A 19,087-nucleotide genomic window follows, 5' to 3' on the forward strand; every position below is an offset into this window, starting at 1 on the left:
TTCTCAGGGTGGTATGGCCGTAGGCACCCCTGGCCCCCACAGCACCCGTCTTCGGGGACACCCAACACCCTCACGCACCCACACAGACACCCACAGCGACACCACCACCACCACCACCACCCCCCCGAAACGCCCCACAACAAAACGCCAGACGGGAGGACGGGGGAGATCGGAACGGGGGGGCGCCCCCCGCGCCCCCCCCCAAAAGCAAAAGCCTACAGCACCCGGTATTCCCAGGCGGTCTCCCATCCAAGTACTAACCGGGCCCGACCCTGCTTAGCTTCCGAGATCAGACGAGATCGGGCGTTCTCAGGGTGGTATGGCCGTACGCACCTCTTTCTCCTTGTCTTCCCCCTTCTTGGTTGTATCGAACACCATCCCCCTCCTTGTTCCATTTTTTCTGTCTGTAGTACTGATATGTGCAGTGTATGCACACTTCAGTCTTTTAGTTCTGTCCCTATACCAGTACCTTTCATACTCACTACAATTTCCTCAATGGGGTTCCATGTTCATAGTTATCATTCCTGTACCACCTCCCTCTGTACCAGTTCTACTTTGCTGTTTTCTATTATTTTCATTTTATTTAGCAGCCATCTCGTACCCCAGAAATTTATTTCCAGCAGATGGCAACCCTGCTGTGCTGTTGTTTATTTCACCCTGTTTCTACTCATGCGTCTGGACACCCTTCAGTTGTACAAGGACGTCCTGGCTCATGAGTGTCCAGGGTGACTTGTGTCCCTCCAGGAGCTCCCAGCTCTGCTCCGTATGCCCCGTGGGTAAACAGAGACACCCTCCACCCTGGAGGTGACACTGGCTGAGTGCAAAGCAGTGTGGGCATTGCACATGCCATCCCTTCCACTCATTAGTTGTGTTTTCACAATTCCTGGTGTGAAACGCCCGCAGCGGCCTTTCAGTGACGCACGCTGTCCTGACCATGCAGCCATCCCGACCCTCACTGGGGCAGCCTTGAGCTGCTCACGCAGCAGGTAGCAGGTGGGGTTGCCGCAAACCGCCTCAGTAGTCATTTTCTGAAGCGGTTTGGTGGGAATGAGCTTGCCCAAGAGGGTCAACTGTATGTCACCACAACGTAGCAGGGTCAGAGAGTTGCTTAATGCCTGCCTGGAGGTGTGAAACAACCACATAACAGCTGCTGGGACAGGTTCCCCATGACGCACAGGCTGAGGCACGTGGGAGCCATAAGCAGGCGGCGTGTCCAAGTCAGTCCTTTCCTCTCCCCCGCCTCCCCGGTGGGTAAATCCCATCAGCAGCCACCCTAAACCACCCCACGTCAGCCCTAATCCCATCTCGGGGGATGCCGTCAGCCTCCTGTCAGCCAGGCCAGAGAGGGATGGTCCCAGGAGGGTCACCCCGTCCCCCGCAGAGCCCGAGGCCCAGCAGGGATGGCACTGGGCCCTGGCTCGGGAAGGGGAGCGGAGTGGCGGAAAGGGGCTGCCTGTCTTTCATGCTCCCTGGAGAAGGAGGGGGAGCCCAGAGCTGAGCTGAGCTTTGTCCTGGGTTAATTTTAGCCCAAGGAGATAAGAGAGGGGAGGCGCATGGCGGGGCTTAAGGGGTCCCTCTGTCCCGGCATGGGGCGGGCCTGGCCGCTGCCGTCCCCGTCCCCGCAGGCGTGAGGTGGGCTGTGGGGTGCCTGGGGAGCCGGTGGGGCCCGGCTGCTCTCCCCAGCCACGGGGGCTCCCGGCAGGGCTGGGGGTCGTCTCACCCCACGGAGCGGGGTGGTGCAGGCAGCATCTGTGGGATGTACGCTGCCTGTGCACCTTGCGTGGGGTTCAGGGGGCTCCCTGGGGGGTCCCTGCCTGTGGGGAGGGTGCGTGGGAGGGTGCCCATGAGGTCGTACCTGAGTAGGGGGTGTTCCCTGCCTGGGGAGGTGGGTACCTGCGGAGAGCGAGCCTGGGTGGGTGTACCTGAGTGGGGGTGATTCCTGTGTGGGAGAGTGTACACGTGAGGGAGTCAGCCTGTGCGGTTGCACCCGATTGTGGGTGCACATCTCGGGGGTACCTCTGGGGACGGCACGACCGCCCCACGCCGCGCCCCACGCGCGGATGGCCCCCACGGCGGCCGCCGCGCCTCCTTAAGCGCCCGCCCCGTCCCGGCCTCCCCCCGCCCCGTCCCGCCCCGTCCCGCCCCGCTCCCCTCCAAGTGAGGGAATAAAGTTGCGGGCCGGGGCGGGTGGGCCTGGCCGGAGCGGAGCCGAGCCGAGCTGAGCTTAGCGGGGCGGAGAGCGCGGCCGCCGGGCAGTGCCGGGCCATGGCCTCGGAGGAGCTGGCGCAGAAGCTGCAGCGGCGGCTGCAGCTGGAGGAGAGCGGGGCGGCCTCCGGGGGCGAGGCGGCGGGCAAGGGCGAGGAAGTGGCCGGGGACGAGGCGGCGGCAGCCGGGGACGAGGCGGAAAGGAGCTGCCTGACGGCCAGCGCGGACGCGGAGCTGAGCGCCAAGCTGTGCCGGCGGCAGGACATCAACGAGGGGGCGGCGCAGCCCCGGCGGGCAGCCGTCTTCAACCCCTACACCGAGTTCAAGGAGTTCAGCCGCCGCCAGATCAAGGACATGGAGCGCATGTTCCGCCTGTGAGTGGAGCGGGATCGGCCGGGGGGGGGCGGTGGGTACCGGGGGAGGGAGGGTCTCGCCTGCCCGGACCTGCGGGCTCTGCCGTAGGGTTTGGAGCTCTGCCTTTCTTCAGGCCCTCCCAGCGTTTTTCCCCGGGGACACATCTGGAGAGAAGCTGCCTGCTCTTGGCGAGATGTTTGCATTTCTTCGCGGTTTTGCGGTCGGGCTGGAAGAAGCTGCGGCGGGTTACCAGCGCCATGTGATCCCCGTGTTGTCCCTGTGTTTGGGGGGGGGTCACGGGGTTTGCCTCAGACTCGGGGCTGGAGCTCAGCCTCGCACCTAACTCACGGCCTGGGGGTTGCCTCTGCTGTACCTGAGTTTGGGACGGCGGCTGTTTGGGGGGAGTACCTGCGAGCTGTGGCTTTGGGGGACACTCTGGGTGGAATGGGGAGGGTTTGGCGAGCACAGGCGCTGCTGCCCCACACCCTGGGGCACCTGGGGACTGTGCCAGGACCTCGCAGTGACGCTGGATGTCTGCCTTCAACAACTGCAACCCCGAACATCCCCGGCTCTGCCCGGCGGTGCTGTAGCTCCTTCGAGGGTCCCTTTTGCCAGGCTTTGTGCTCCCTCCCGTGCACCCAGACTAAGCTCGAGCGTGGCTTCCTCTTGCTCCCTGGGGACTGGGATGGGGATCCCCTCCCGGCAGGAAGCTTTGTGTTAAAGTCAAGCTGCCAGTGGCAATGCAGAGCTGCTTCTGTAAGCAGAAAGATTTGGCCCTTCCCAGGGCTGTGATCCTGTGCTTTTCTCTCTTCCACAAGCCCTGTCCTGGCTCCTGCTGTTGGGCTATGCCTGATTAGCTTGTTTCCTCCAACACTACAAACCCCTGTGCTCCTGAGGACCGATGTCCTCCCAGCCCCGAGGAGAAGGGTCGGGCAGGCAGCCACGCGTGCCAGCTGGCCGCAGGCAGGGCTGCCGGACTGGGGGTGAGCTGCTGCCAGGCAAGAGGAGGCAGGGCTGCAGCTACCTGGGCTGTCACGACAAGGTGTGAAAACCTACTTCAGCTGATGGAGGTGATCGCAGGAGGGTTTGTAATTTGTTAGGTCCTCCTCCTACCTGAAAGCTGCCTTGGATACGCTGGAGGCTGGGGTCATTGCGAGGAGACCAAGAGCCTGGTTCAACACTCCCGACTCCCAACACGGTGGGGTGTTGCTGGCCCTAGCCAGGGCTGTCACCGGGAGACCGGGCGATGGGCTTTTGTGAGCTCACTGGAGCTCTTTGTTGCACGGGCAGCGTCGCGTCAGCAGCAGGGTGCAGGAAGGGAGGTGGTCCGGGTGAGACTGCTACTCCGCTTGCTCCTGCGCCCCTCTTGATGACTGTTAAAGGGGTACGCTGCTCGGTAAGAGTGCCAAGATGTGGTACTGCGAGGGCAGGAGGACAAACAGCGCAGGGCAGCTGCAGTGCCCAGAAACTGCAGGCGAGAGCCTAGAGCGGGCAGCGGCGCTGCCTCGATAGGGATGAGGAAAGGAACAGCAGTGATTTGGGAAATAAAGAAGTGGAAGAGCTGAATTGCAGCTGAATTTTTCAACAATGAGCTCATTAAATGCTGGCCTTGTAAGCAGGGAAACCTAGGCTTTGCAGTTGAATGCTAATCAGCTGGTCAATGTAGCTGGAAAACATTGTGTGCCCTTTGAGGACTATTGCAGCTGAGGGCTGGCTGGCTGTGCCAGAAGGGGAAGAAGCTCGGCTGCGTGCTCCCCAGACAGGCGGACGGAAAACCCCGTCCTGGTTTTCACTCTGTTACAGGCACCTGGTGTTAGTGGTGGCGGAGGATCTGGTCTTTGCTCCATCTGCTCCCAGCGACCCGTTTCAAGTACTGGCTGACACCACGTGTTCCAGGAGGGAAGGAAATGTTCCCCTTAATTCCTGCCAGTCAGAGCTTGAGTTAATGTGATTAAGGCTTTTATTCTCTATATGGCTTATTGGCCCTGGCCGCTACAACCCGGGGTCCTTCTTACTAATGGTAAAAAAATAAGCTTTTGACAGACGGAGATGTCACTTCTCACTGCCACGGGATGCCAGGTTTCTGCTAACAGACTTCCCACCCGGAAGTGTTTCTTGTTAGTTTAGTGGGTCTTGTAAATCTGTAATTTGGACTAAACTTGAGCCTATGGGACCCGGGTGTGCTGTGGGCTGGGTCATGGCACTTTGGCTGGGAAGACAGAGTTCTGGTGATCCTGCTGCTGTGGTGTCTGTCAGGGTGTCCCACGGTACAGCGGGTGGTCATGCCTGTCCTGTGTTATGGTGGAAGGGCCCGTCTGAATGTGGGATTTCCTGAAATCCAGTGCTTCATCCAAATACTGCTGTGCCAGGAGGGTCTTTCCAAAGCAGAAACGATGGTCCTTGCTCCTGCTGCCATGATCGGGCTCAATTTTCCCCCTCTTGTCCAAGTCTCCTCTTGGTAGCATCTCCCCATTTCGGCCCCATTCCCCCAGAGATGGGGTGTGGGTATCCACTGCAGGTGCTGGGGCCGCACAGGAGCATGTGGGGGCTGCTGGGTGCAGGCAGCTTTCGGGGTGGGTATTATTTTTTGGCAGAGGGACCAGGAAGTCTGCAGCTCAGGCTAATTATAATGTGACCTAATTAGCTGACTATTCTGACAATGTGCGGGGACTGTGGTAACCATGATAACCTCCCTTCCCCAAGTCTTGTGAGCAAACCGTCAGGAGCTCTGGAGTCTCACAGCTCCCCTTGGTGCCATCTTGTCCAGGGAAAATGGGAGAGGGGGGTGTGAAAGCACCGGGCTGTGAGGCTGTGCCTGATGGGAGTGACCTTTCTGAGGTATGTAGAGGGGAGGAAAACAGCTGTCAGCTGCATCTGTGGGGCACGAGGGAGTGGAGAAATTCCAGCCTTGCTGTTGCTTTTGTATTTAGGGAATTTCATGTGTTGCCCACGCATTTCATGAGTGCCTTCTGCCTGGCCGGTGGGAGAGACTGTGATGTCCCGCTATCCTCCTGGAGCTGCTCAGGAGCCCCTCACTGGGTGCTACTGCACCAAGGGACCTGTTTGATGTGCTGCAGCAGATCAGCTTGTTCAGGACTGCTGTGCTTCTGGTGTGACCGGCTGTCTCTGGAGACCCAGCGGTCAGGGAGGTCATCCCCATGGGGACTCGGCCACCCCAGGTGCCTGGCACCCAGCCTGGGCCCTGCAGGCTTTGGTGCCTCGGGGTCTCACCCAGCATCTCAGAGGAAATCTTGCTGGAGGAGACTTTCATCTTGCCCTTATGTCCCTCCAAGAGCAGGAGAGCTCCTGCTGCCTGGGCTGGGGAGGATGGAGCTGCATGTGGCCAAGGAGCCTGTTCCTGTCCCCACCCCACTATGGAGGAATTGTTTCCAAAGCTCTTGGCAACAGAATGGAATATTTCAGTTGGAAGGGACCTACAATGATCGTCTAGTCCAACTGCTTGACCACTTCAGGGCTGACCCAAAAGTTCAACCATGTTAAGGCCATTGTCTAAATGCTTCTTAAACAGTGACAGGCTTGGGGCATCAACACCTCTCTAGGAAGCCTGTTCCAATGTCTGACCACCCTCTTGGTAAAGAAATGCTTTCTTAATGTCCAGTCTGAGGCAGCTTTGAACCATTCCCACGCGTCCTATCACTGGATCCCAGGGAGAAGAGATCAGCACCTCACTCTCCATGTAAGGTGAAGCACAATGCTAAGAGGGAATAAAGTGCTACTTAGAAAGGATTTTGAAATATTTAAGAGGAGATTATTACTACTTCAGCACCATTACTCTGCCTGCTTTATTTCAAAGCCTGTATTAGGCCATTGCAGCATGCAGGAGCCTACTCAAAGATCAAAGTACAGGTGCCTGTAGTGTGTGGAGCAAGCTCAGGTACAGCAAATGTGTACAGGGAGGGCAGGTTTTCTTTCCAGCCCTTCTCAAGAAGTGTGAATGTTTAAAAACTGCTCTTTGATCCTTAAGCATTTGGGATTGCTCATTCAACTATCTTGTTTTTTTCCCTGTTGGGGTTTTTCACACAGCTGGGGAGGTGACTGCCGAGTCAGTACAGGTGATGCAGTCTTCAACATCTCCTTTTTCCTCCCTTCCTGACCCTTCTTTCTTCTGTGGTGTAACTCCTCAGCTGTGCTGTGTGACACCAGTACAATGATTGTACTTGGGCTGTAATCGTGTGTAACACTTCTTGCTCTTAAGCAAGTCTGTTCAGCAAGTATTCCCTTTTTCCTTCCCCAATTTCCACTCCTGCTTTCCACCCCCAGCGCTTCTGCAGCCCGGGTGGAAGCGAGCCAGCGTGGGAATCTGGGTGCATCCTTGTTGCAGCAGATTTTGGCAGCAGCTGCCTGTGTCTCATCTGCTGCCAGGAATGCTGCTGCAGCAGCGCTGCAAGGCCTTATCTTGCTGGCCGTGTTGCTTGTAGCTGCCTGCTGCATCCCAGCCGTCGCAGGTGGGGACTGATGTGCCCATGGCACTGACTTGCTGCTCCTGGACTTGGCCTGCTTGCGATGTGAGACATCTTTGCCTGTCAGCACGAGAACCCCTCTGTCCGTAATGCCTGCGCGTCACTGGGGTGAGGCTTGGCTGGCAGCCTGGGGAGCTTTGAGCCTGAAGGAAGCAAAGCTCTGGTGTCACGGCAGGACAGCGGGTGACGGCGGGGCCAGGAGGGCTGGTGGAGCACCCGAGTGCTGCGTATTCTTGCTGTGCCACTCCTGGAGTATGGGATAGGATGGCTCCCTGGGATGCATTTAGGGACCAAACTTGCCCTGGTGCCCTCCGCCAGCTCTGCCTGTGCTGCCTGTGAGGGCTGACCGGTGTCCATCGCTGGGACAGGGCTGCTGTGTAGGCAGTGAAATGGGTGAGAGCTGTGTCAGGGGCTGGCTGGAGCGCTGGGCTCTGAAAGGGAGCTCCCAAAAAGCAGACAGTGGGGCTTTGGGAGCTCCCAAAAGGCAGACAGTGGGGTTTTTGGTAGGGCTGAGGTGTGCCAGAGCATTGGCCGACCAACGAGGTGCAGCCATACCCTGTGTCGCCGAGTGCCTGCGCCTGTGGGGAGGCGGCAGGGAATGAATTACGCTGTCTCTCATGCCCTATAAATACGCCTCTCCCTAAATAGTCTGGCTGCACAGCTCCGTGGCAGCCGAGTGGCTATACCCAGGTCCTAAAATATTCGGGCTGTTTTAGGAGGCGAGGGGGGGGTGGGGAGGGAATGCAGCAGTTTGCAGGATTATGCCGTCGCTCTGCGGGGCTGGCACTGAGCATCCGGGGGCTTCAGTGTCTCTCTGGCTGTCCCCAAGTGCAAGGGACTGGTAACCTGATTTCGGGTTGCATCTTGGCGCCAGCTGTACTGTGGCCCAGTATGCTCAACGCCCATTGTGTGGCTGGTACAGCGTGCTGCTCTGCAACCACGGCCCCGCTGCTGGCAAGACCCCATTTCTCACAATCCTGGCTTTGTGCTGCCTCTCTGCAGGGATGACGAGCCCTGAAGCCGTGTCCCACGCTTAACCCTTTCGGGCCGTTTGGCCCAGGGCTCAGTGCCAGGGCAGGCACCGAGGGTGGGTGTTCGCCTGCGGGTAGCGTCCGTAGCAGAAGGGTGAGATGGGCACAGCAGGTGTGGGCTGGACTCGTGCCCTCTTTCTGCCTTCATCTCCATTATCCAATGCCTCTGAGGGGGGGCCAGGCAGTGTCCTGACCCTGGGTGGGCAGCCTTTGGTGGGGACCTCTGTGTCATCCTGCTTCTGTACTCAGCCCAAGGGCAGCATGAGCTTGCTGGGGCAAAAAGAACCCCAACCCCAAGTGCCTCCCTGCCACTATATGCTTTGCTGCTTTATCTGATCAAAGGCACTGCCTCTCCAACTGTCTTAATCCAGAGGAATGGCTCCACACCCTTTCTCCCAAACTTAAAGGAAAAGTAAATTGACAATTAAATATTGCACTTGTTACGCTTCTGTGAGGTCTTGAAAGTGCGTCTCAGAGCTGGGCTGGGTAATGCTGTGAATGTGTGCCTTAATTAACTGATGCCTTGCTGTGATGAACCTGCTGCCTTTCCTCCCTGTGACATCTCAGCTCTGTGACCTGGTTTCTGCTCCGATGGCAGAAAGATGGTTGTGGAGGTGGTGGGACTCTGGAAAGTCATGGAGACCACCTCAGTTTGGGGGAAAAGCACCCTGTGCCTGTGCAGGCAGGAGCAGAGCTCTTGTGTAGGCAGTGCAAGGCAGGGCTGCAGCCCTGCAAGCAGCTTGGGGCCAGCAGCTTTGTTCATGCCTTCCTCTGCCACAGCTTCCTCTGCGGCTGTGAGGTTTCTCAGCTAGAAAGGGCTTTCTTCCAGGGTAACCACAACTGTGCAGGTCTCGATCTGGGATGGCTACAGCCCTCATTTCTTTGGAAGAGAGCTAACAGTCAATGAAGGATGATGGGTGGGAGGATTTGACTGGTTCGTGCCAAAGGGAAAGCTTCAGTGCCGCGCCTAGGGTTTTTTTTTTCTGAATGACTGAAAGGATTTAACTCTGTCAGGATTGAGATGGTGGTGAGGGGGCAGCGGCAAGCTGCGCACCAGGGCTGAGCCCAGCCTGGCAGACCCTGCCCCATCTTCCCATGCCAGCCCTCAGCTCTGTGCTGGGCCCTGATGGCAGGAGCAGGATAAGGGAGGGCTGTTGATGGGCTGTCTGATAGCAGAGCGCCCATCCCTCCAGCCTTTGGACTTTGAAACCCCACACAATGGGTGTGAAGTGCTGGTTGCTGAGTGGCCCAGATGCTTTACTCACACCCTCAGTGGATGTCAGGGGAGGAATTGGTGCACGGTCCCAGGCTGAGCACGGCAGGTCACTGCCTCCGCATCCCTAAAGCACTCTGCCCCTTGCACAGGTGCTTTCTCCTCCTGCAGAGTCCTTGCTGTCCTTTGCGCTCCACTGGGAGCATGGTCCCACTCCAGCCTTGTTCCTAGAGGCGGGCACTGGTTTCTTTTGCCAGCCCAGCCCCATGGTGCAGCCCCTGGTGCCAGCCGGCATTGTTGTGCTCCCCTGAGACTGCCTTTCTGCTCTGCCTGGGGACACCGAATAAACAGCTGCCCTGAAGCACCGTGCTTGTGTAGTACAAAGCCATTTTGGAGAGGAAAGATCTTAACAGCTAGAGGGGGTGTGTTTTACTTACAAAGAAAGATAGCCACTTTCTACTGGCAGGTTCTGGTTGCTTTCTGCTCTGTATTTCTCCTCTAAATGAGCAGGAGACCTGGCAGGAGCTGGCTCCAGCATGCCTTTGCCTCACTGTGCTGGTGCATGGTGTAAGCTGTGTGTAAGTAACCTTTGTGCCCACGCAAGTAGGCGAGATGGCTTACCTCAGCGGGATTTCCGAGTTCCTCCATGCTCCTTTCGTGTAAGTGGTTTGGTCTGATCTCCCCTGAGCATGTCTCAGCTCTGAAAGCTGCCCACTACTTCCCCAGGCTTAATATATCTCAGCATTGGCAGTGTTGTGCAGCTTCCCCTCTCCCCCAAGCTTTGAACCACCCTGTGACTTTATTCATTTGCATGGTTCCTCTTCTGGGAAGATGGATATGGGGGATGATGAGGGCTGACCCCCTTCCCTTTGCACCCCACAGGTATGACTCAGGACGGGACGGGTACATCGACCTGATGGAGCTGAAGCTGATGATGGAAAAGCTGGGAGCCCCGCAGACCCACCTGGGGCTGAAGAATATGATCAAGGAGGTGGATGAAGACTTTGATGGGAAGCTCAGCTTCCGTGAGGTGAGGGTGGCTGCAGGAGCAGATGCGGATGTGGCTGCGGGGCGAGGGGAGGAGGCAGCTAGGCTGCTCTGGCTGTAGGTAGCACTGTCCCCTCTGTGCTTCTCCAGCTGTGGGGTGCAGTGGAGAAGCAGGTGAGCTCCTCCATGCCATGGGGAGCTCAAGGTGTGGACCACTGTCAACGTCCATTCCCATGTGGCAGTAATGGTACCTGATGCCAAGGCTCTGCAACTTCCTTGCCTGCTTTGGGAGTGCATTTGAGTCCTGCTGAAGCTGTCTGTGGGTGCTGACAGAGCTCCCTGCTGTAGCTGGAGGTGGCACATCCGTTCAGCCACAAGGTCTTGTTGCTGGGCTCCTGTGGTACAGCAGCTCAGGCCTCATTTTAGGTGCAGGGGAAGGGCTCAGCTGGTCTCATGGGGTGCAGGAGGCTTCCTCTTCCATTTTATATCGGGTCTCTCTCTGCGTCGTGCAGTGACCAGCCACAATAAACTTCATGAGGGGTGGTCACCTCCCTGCAGCGAGGAATAAATGTGGTGGTGCAGCAGTTTGGTACTGCATGCTGGCTCAGCAGGGACACACAGCAAACGGGTCAGTCTGTGACAGCTGCACTGAGCCTGCTGGGAGTGGTGTGCGCAGGCCAGGATCTGCTGCTGGGTGGAGGAAGAGAGGGAATTTGAGCAGTGACTTGCGTGCACTCAAGGGTACCCAACTCATCTCAGCAGGAAGGGGGAGCCCGGATATCAAAACCTCCTGTTGCATCATCTCCTCCTCCCAGGCTTTGATTGCTGTCTCAGAAGCATATGTCACGCTGGCTTTCTGAATTAAATGACAGCCCTGTAGGCAGCAGGAGAGCCAGCGCTGCTTGTGTCCTGCAGCAGTTGGGGGCTGTGCTGCAGTCCTGCTTCCTCCTGCCCCAGGAGATGGCTGCTGTGGGCTCCGAGCAGCTGGGCTCCCTTGTTTCTGCAGGGGCTGTGCTCTCACCGTGTGTCTTGCAGGGTGGGAGCTTGGTTGTGGAGATGAGGTGCAGAGCTCTCCACAGCTTAGGACACAAGTTTTTCATCTTGGAAGTGCCAGGACCTTTGGTAGTGACTGGGAGGGAGGACGAGCAGCCAGGGCCCGTGGCTGGCTGGGATGAGAGGGGTGACGGGCAGCTCGCAGAGCTGCTGCACCGTCTCTCTGTTCTGGCATGTCACACCATGTCTTCCTACTTTTGTTCCCCATGGGTTTTCTTGGATTTCTTTTGCTGCGAGAGGGCAGCAGTAGAAGAGAGTCCAAAAACCATTGGGTTACAGAGCCTGGCCCATAGAGAAGGGGTAAGACAAGCAAATCTGGGAAGTGAGAGCCTGTCAGTTCACACCAGCAAAGCCCTAAGCTGGCAGCCCCTCTGGGCAGGGAAGGAGATGTGCCTGGTCAGAGGTGAACCAGGGGTAGCAAAGAATCCAGCGGAGCAGGAAGAACACCATGCCCTTGGCCCCAGGTTAGACTACGATTGCCAAATCACTGTGTGGGCTGAAGGAGCCCTCTGCCTCTCTGCATGCCCTTGGGGCCACCCTTCACCCCTGTTGAAGAGCTGGGGACAGCCTCTGGGCTCACTGTAGGGGCTCTCTCCTGTGAAAGAGAAGTGCCTTTATCCCCAAAGGCTCTGGAAAGATGCCGTGATATCCTGGCACCAGTGGTGCGGCACAAGTGGCAGAGCAGCTCCTCTTCTGCAGCCACCTGTTTGGAGCGCAGCACCCTGCACAGCCGCCCGTCAGCCAGCACAGGCTGCCCGTGTTGCCAGCCCTTGGCAGGCAGCGTGTGGCAGCTGGTGCTGTTGTAGCTTCTTGCCAGATGCAAAACGATGGTCAAGCAAACGCAAGCTCGAGTGGCACATGGGTTGGAATGAAGGAGTGTCACTGGCAGAGCTCTGGGGACAAATTACACAGCAGCTCTGGCATGTACCCAAAGCTTCCTGTAGTAGAGAGGAGCAGGATGTTTCTTACAGATGCACTGTGCCTGGCTGCTGTGTTCAGGCAGAGGACTGGCAGGGAGGCAGCTTTCCTGGTGGGTGAGGAGGCTTGAACCAGCCCATAGCCCTGTCCCACTCTGCTTCCCCTTGGTGGTGACGAGCAAGCATGTGGTGGGTGACCAAGCTGACTCGGGGCACTGACACAAGGAGAAACCCTGGTTTAAATGTGTCTGAACTCAGCAGGGTGTAACTTGAGCACTGGAGGGCTCCTGTCTGCCTCTTCAGAGAATATCGAGTCCTGACATACCTGCCAAACACACGTTTTTGTGGCCTGGCCGGAGAATTGGTAAGGACCTCTTTCACTTGCATTAGGCCACCTTTTGGTGCTACTTTGAGTAGTGTCCTGTCCTCCCTTCCTGTGTAAGTCCTTGCCTGGAAAGCAGGCTTGTATGGCTCTGACATGCTGGTGGTGAACTGCTGGCCCTGTTAGGAAAGCTGCCTTCTACCATTGACCTTTGAGTGTCTATCAATACATCAACAATTAACTGCACAAGACTGCTCCTGACTCAAGCAAAGAAATCTAGGTTTAAAAAGATTGAGGTATAGTGGGGGGACAAAACTACCTCTGTCTGTGTAGTTGTGTCATTACCACAGGAAACCAGAGTTAATTGCTATAATAATAATGTCTTAATTGTAGCTGCTATCTAGAACCCGCAAAAATCCACCCACTGTCCCCCACGCCTGCACCAGCTTAAATGCTGACCCACGTCATGTGTTTGCGAGCAGGGTTAGTGCAAACCACAGCCTTGGGTGGCACTGCTTTTTTGGCAAGCTGCTGCAAGGCTGCTGTTGCCAGTCAGTCCTGTACCTTCCCTCGCATCCCTGAGGCCAGCACGGCGCCCGGTGGGGCTGTGTAACTGCAGCATCGCTCTGAGACTGCGGGGGTAGGTCTTGGATCATGAAGGATGTGAGAGCAGATACATATCTTATCGCTTATGAGGTTAGTGGGGTGGAAAGTGTGTGTCACGTCCTCCTTGAGAGCAGGGTTTTGAAAAGTACCAACATTATTCACTTTTGCTTCTCTGTTGACATTTCCCTGAGGCTCATCTGTGTGTCCTGGGCCCAGCAAGGGTGTGAGAAGGGCTGGGAATGGGAGCTCATCAGGAAACAATGTGGATTCCTGGCGCTCTCTGGTTAGTGAGGACTGATGCCTCGAAGGCAAATAACTGGTGAGGTGGGCTGCAGGCCGTGTGCTTACCTGAGGCAGGATTGCTTCTGTGGAAATCAGCATGAGGCCCCATGGTCCGCCTTGCTGCGTCCTTGGGGCTGATGTTATGCCACGTCCACCCCAACCGGTGGCTCAGTCCCTGGTTTCCTTGAGCTCAGCTTCCTGGCCACAGCAGCCTGTATTCCATGGAGGATTGTTGCCCCATTCCCTAGTTTTCTGGATGATTCATGCACACTTGTACTCATGACTGGGTGTTTCCAGTCCCTCCCTGGGCGACAGCTGTACCAGACCTCAGGATTGTGCTGCTTCCTCTGCCCTTTTCCGATGGCAGGAAGTGGGACTCGCAGGGTGGAGGAGAAACTATGAGGAGGAACCATGACTAATGCCAGCCTGGCTGCCAGCCCTCCGTGTCCCCGTGCCTGGTGGTGGAGGAGGAAGAAGAGAGGAACTAGCCCGAGCCTAGCGGGTCTGAGCAGAGGGAGAGGCTATCTTGAGGAGGGTTTGGTTTCTCTCTGAGCAGGATGCTCTGCCCATTCAGCAGAGAATCATTAATTTTCTTACATGTGTTTGGAGGGGGAACAGTTCCCTCCCCAAGCACAGCCTGCTTTCTGGCCGCTCTGTGCTGAGCACGCGCGGGTTACAAGGCAGTTTCATGAAGCAATGCTTGGTGACGCTGCCTCTGTGAGAGGGCAGCCAGCACTGCTGTCATCTCCACACCCTTCCCCATGGGAGGCCTTCCCAAACTCTTCCGTCTCCACCAGCTTCTGTGAGCAACTTGAAGCAGGCGAGCGCATTAGAGGCTGGCTCAGCACGGATGCTGGGACTCTGCTGCCCTCCTCCGGGACAGCTCCGGCTCTCTGTAAGAAGAAACAAAATCCCAAGCGTGGCGGTCGGTCTTGAGAAGCACTAGAGATACTTGATGTTCCAGTGCAAATGGATTTCGGGGCAGCTCTGTGTGCTATTTGCAGCCCTCTGCCCTGGACTGAAGTGGTGCAGCGGCACAGCTTTGTTGCTTGTGCTTCTTTTGCACCCAGGTGACTTGTTCTTTCAGTGCTGTGCCAAGCATTGAGACACCTCCTGGGGTGGCCAAGAATAGCAGGGAGTTATAGGATCTCTCAAATTAGTCAGAGTACCCACAGCTTAACCTGGAGTTCGGTTAGCAGGTGGAAGGTGGTGCAGAGGTCTTTATTTTTAAGCAGGCAGGTCTTGTCCCTTCTGTTAAAAAAAAAAAAAGTGGCGATATGGCTCTTTTTTTTTGTTTGTTTCCTTTTGCAATTGACATGGCAATATCCACTCTGCTGTAGTGACTCTGGATTTGGTAAATGTGTATGGTCCAGTGCAGGACAAAGGTTTCTAAACCAGTTGCTCTGTGGACACTTGTTCAAGCCGCTCTGTCACAAGGGCATGCCTCTGTCCTGACCTCTGACAGGTCTTAGAGAAGCTCTTGTGTATGTTATTTAATGGGCACAACAGGATTACGTAGGCTTTGTTCACCTTGGTGAAACCAGCTGGGGTTCCCTGGAACCGGCTGAGGCAAAGCTCCAAGGATGGATTGGTTTAAATCACCTTTCCCAGCTGAAGTAACTAAATTCTGTTGACCTAGTGCATTTGACCTTAATTCTGTTTTCCCTTCCCATACCACGTGGACCATAGGGTTCGTAGCAGCCAGGCAATCTCCAGATCCCTTCCAAGTGCACACGCTTGGGCTGCTGTTCTCCCTTAACAGGAATGCACTGGTGCCTTGGTCCGGGGAGCCTGAGGTTCAGGTGTGAGCCCAGGCTGTTCTTTATCCTACTCTTGTTGTCATAGGATGTGATCTGAGCCCCCAGAACACTGGGGAAGCTGGTGGGGGACTTGTGAATACACTATTAGGATGTAGAGACATAGAGGTGTGTCTGAGCCCACCATATGGTTATACTAGGCAGGTGGAGAGGTGGCCACCTTCCTCTGGCTATGTAGCAGCCCAGGCTTGTGAAGAGCTGTGCTTCACCAGGGCTCTGCTCCTCAGAAAACCTTTTTGCTATGAGATTTCTATGCCTTAGTCCAACAGGGCTGTGTACCAGAGCCAGGGCACAGGAGCACAAGTTGCATGGTGCCACTTCATTTATATAGACCTGGTTTCCTTTGCTCAGAAATGAAAATTCCAGCCCCCTCCAGGTAAATGTCCGCACTGTTTGCGTTTTAAGTTGTTTGAGCCTCAGTGAAGAACTTGAATGTTTCCTCTCTGTCTTGCTAGTTCCTGCTGATTTTCCATAAAGCCGCAGCTGGGGAACTCGAGGAGGACAGCGGCCTGTTGACTCTTGCGAAGCTCTCAGAGATAGATGTCTCCATTGAGGGAGTCAAAGGAGCCAAGAACTTCTTTGAAGCTAAGGTATGGTGTGGCACAGAGGAACGTGAAAACGCTCTGTACGCAGGCCTTAATTGCCACTGAGACACTGACCCTGCTTGCTTTTCAATAACAGATACTGCCAGATTTCTCCCTAGCTAAAAAGATGCAGATTTCATGCCCCACCCCTAAACTCAGCCATAATTTTTCCCTTCAAACTTGATGATGGACGCTAGCTATAGCCTTCCTCTGCAGATCAGTCAGCACTAGAATGGCTTAATTCACCTTCTCTGCTGTGGGTCTGTCCTGGTAGAGCCGACTGGCTGACCTGTGTCCCTGTGGCTGGGAGCTCTATGCGACTAGCTGGCCCACCACTTCCAAAGACAAAAGTGTCCTGGAAACTAATGGGACTGAGTTTGCCATTTTGCAAAACCTCCCTCAACCTGAACACTGAGTTCAGGGGTGAATGGAGTATTTGGGAGTATCAGATTTCTGACATCTTTCTTGAGTAGCTCTCTGTAACCTTTGGAATCAAAATTGTTCTGCAGGGTCCTGGGGTTGGCAGAAAGAGCGTTGCACCATTCAAAGCTGACAAAGCACCCTTTTTTGAAAGCTCTCTTGGAGAGAAAATAATCCTGCTTGTTTATATAAGAAGTTTTTTCCCAAGAGCAGAATACAGCTATTGCACAGCAGATGTACTGAGATGAAAGCTGGAAAAATAGCCAGCAAATAAACAATGTCTCTTTGATCTGCAGATTAGCTGTGGTATAGTATGATGTTCTCAGATTTGGCTGTGATTCAGAACTGTTTTCTGCAGTGGTTTCTCCCACTCTATACTCACAGCTTATGCTATGCTGCCTTCTTACAGAAAGAATGGTACTGACAGCATTGTTTAGGTCACTTGTTAGTGACTTATTAATAAATGACCTTTCTTTTATTGACATTAAAGTCAAGCGAGCTGACAGGTATTGGGTGTAAATACCCAAGCACTGCAGTGTAATTAATACTTGACCCATCCTGACAGAGCTTCTCAGCAAGCGCTGGGAGGTGCAGCAATCAGTTTTGTGTTGCTAAACCGGGAGTAGTTCAGGCTCTGGCTCTCCCTCTGATGTAATGCTTGACACTCTCTTATTTTCTTTCTTGTAAAGGTTCAAGCCCTCTCTTCAGCCAGTAAGTTTGAAGCAGAGATAAGAGCTGAGCAGGATGAGCGAAAGCGGGAAGAGGAGGAAAGGAAACACCGTCGGGCGGCTTTCAGGGAGTTAAAATCTGCATTTACTCAGTAACCAACCAGCCAATATGCACTCTGAGATTGCACATGACTTGGTACGTTTCCCAGATCAGGGCTCTACCTTGGAGAGAACTGCCTGGATCCTGCCTAAAACTCGTTACAGCTTTGCTAGCCTTCCTCTCCTGAAGATCCTCCTGAGTTTCTAAGGGCACAACTCTTGCAGTTACTATGCGATGTGAATCCTAAGAGCTGTGTACATGCTGTTTGCTCTGAACTGTCAGGACTACATAACCCTGAAGCAGAAACAGCAGGTAGCAGATCACGGTGAACATTGACAAATGTCATGTTTGCTGATTTCATTCTTTCCTTCTTTCCTAGACATCCTTTTTCTCTTAACTCCTTAGGAATTCATTCCTTGCTTACAGGCAAGTAGTGGGGTCTTGTGTAAATCAGTGTACGAAGTACAGCCTGACTTCCTGTACGTTTGTACTGCTGTTGACTGTTGTCATGCATCCTTGACTATCCCTTTCCTTCATCCTCATAGCTCTGTGCCATAGGCACTGTGAAAACACTGTGAAGAGAGAAAGATAGTAACTAGGGACATGGATCAAATTAATTATCATTTCCTGTAGCATTTTCTGCCATCCAGCATGTTGGAGAGTCTTCCAGTTTTTTCTTCTCTGAAGTGCCATAGTAATAAACCTTTTCATAAGAAGTGAGAATCCCCAAGACTTCAAAGGGAGGAAGCTGGCGCTCTCTTGATACAAGGAATAGAAAACTGAGTTGCCTGACCATGTATCTTTTCACATTCCATCACATTTAGTGTACTGTATGGCTTCACTATATTTTCCAGCCTTAGGCGGCTATATCTGTTGTTAAGGGATCTTGCCAGCTGGACGATGCAATTGGATGGCACACTGGGGTTTTCTATTTGGAAATTTGTTCATATCCTGAATCATGAAGGTGACATTGTTTGATTTCATTAGAGCCATGACAGATATCACCAGCCAAGCATAGTGAGCAATCCCTGCTGAAGAGGGGAAGAACGAGGTGAGCATGTTTAGCTGAATTCTGAGGGCTTGCACTATATTATTAGCCATTTTCTTTTGCAAACACAGAAAACTTGCCCACAAATGTTAAAATGCCCACTGCTTGTTGGGATATATACACTGTAGGTCATGGCAGGGAGCTGTGTTCCCTCAAAGACCTCTCTCGAAACATGGATTTGCTCAAATTCTGCTTCTGCTGTTACCCCAGTTTGTGCATTTTATTTTTTTTCTTTCCAGAATGAAACTCACCAGTCGTATTTTCACTTGTCTGTTTTGCTTCTTAAACTGTGAGCACTAAACTGTGAGTGTGGAATAATAAATAGAAAAACCTCTACTCTTTAATGTCAGGTGAAAGAATTGCTAAACAATTAAACTGTGTATATATCTTCACAGATTATATTTTATAAATCACGCTTTTTTAGCTAAATATTTATAATTAAATGTTTTTATACTTTACAACAAAGCAGATAATTTCATCTTCAATTATTTCTCCTGTTGCTGAAATGTACAAATAAAGCATTGTTATCTCTGGTCTTGTCTGTGGTTTATTTTAGGTCCCTGAATATACCATTTTGTTCACAAATTACAGCAGCGAGCCCCAAAGCTTGGTGTCCCAAGCTTGGATGAGTGAGGGAAGTGTTTCAGCCCCTTCTTGATAGCACTTCCCCTTCTGTAGAGCAGTTATGGTGTAAAAAGTCCTAAAGCTTGCAATTCCTCAGAAGGGGTCATGGCTGTGTGAATATTTGAAATACTGCCCACTGCTAAATGTTGACATCTGAAGGTTGCCAGCCTTCCCTTATCTTAGAATAGCTGCTGTGTCTCAGCCCCCGTAGTGTCCCAGCTGGGAGGCAGGCAGGTTGCCTCAGCCACATTTCCCTTTGCATTTCCTCTTTCTGCCTTTATAGAATGGAGGGGGAAAAAAAAGTGAACATCTGAAAATGCGTCCAAGCATCTTATTTCTACTCTTGCTGATCTGCTAAGCTTTGCTGGCACGGCC

General features: G+C 54.1%; 1 protein-coding gene and 2 non-coding genes across 3 annotated transcripts in view; 1 reads left to right on the plus strand and 2 right to left on the minus strand.

Annotated features, from left to right (window-relative positions):
- LOC142603054 (5S ribosomal RNA) overlaps positions 1 to 25 on the minus strand; it is a 119-nt gene extending 94 nt beyond the window's left edge. The window contains exon 1 of the ribosomal RNA XR_012836927.1: positions 1 to 25. This exon is cut by the window's left edge and continues 94 nt beyond it. This is a non-coding gene — a ribosomal RNA (5S ribosomal RNA).
- Positions 26 to 212: 187 nt separating this feature from the next.
- On the minus strand, positions 213 to 331 carry LOC142603062 (5S ribosomal RNA). Its single transcript, XR_012836936.1, has one exon. It is a non-coding gene; the product is annotated as a 5S ribosomal RNA (ribosomal RNA).
- Positions 332 to 2,157: 1,826 nt separating this feature from the next.
- Positions 2,158 to 18,622, plus strand: EFHD1 (EF-hand domain family member D1). Its single transcript, XM_075760782.1, has 4 exons — positions 2,158 to 2,579; positions 10,167 to 10,314; positions 15,724 to 15,858; positions 16,962 to 18,622. Exons 1-4 carry the CDS (start codon positions 2,266 to 2,268, stop codon positions 17,094 to 17,096), a joined length of 732 nt encoding a protein of 243 aa, XP_075616897.1. The 5' UTR covers positions 2,158 to 2,265; the 3' UTR covers positions 17,097 to 18,622.
- Positions 18,623 to 19,087: the final 465 nt, after the last annotated feature.

Source organism: Balearica regulorum, chromosome 9 (genome assembly GCF_011004875.1).
Source record: "Balearica regulorum gibbericeps isolate bBalReg1 chromosome 9, bBalReg1.pri, whole genome shotgun sequence".
In the NCBI taxonomy this organism is placed as follows: domain Eukaryota; kingdom Metazoa; phylum Chordata; class Aves; order Gruiformes; family Gruidae; genus Balearica; species Balearica regulorum.

What these genes read in the sequence shown, in the direction of transcription:
- EFHD1 (XM_075760782.1), top strand. Translation starts at nt 2,266, where the DNA reads ATGGCCTCGGAGGAGCTGGCGCAGAAGCTGCAGCGGCGGCTGCAGCTG. An exon ending in ATGGAGCGCATGTTCCGCCT is followed by an intron (nt 2,580 to 10,166) that starts GTGAGTGGAGCG and finishes TGCACCCCACAG; the next exon opens with GTATGACTCAGGACGGGACG. An exon ending in AGAACTTCTTTGAAGCTAAG is followed by an intron (nt 15,859 to 16,961) that starts GTATGGTGTGGC and finishes TTTCTTGTAAAG; the next exon opens with GTTCAAGCCCTCTCTTCAGC.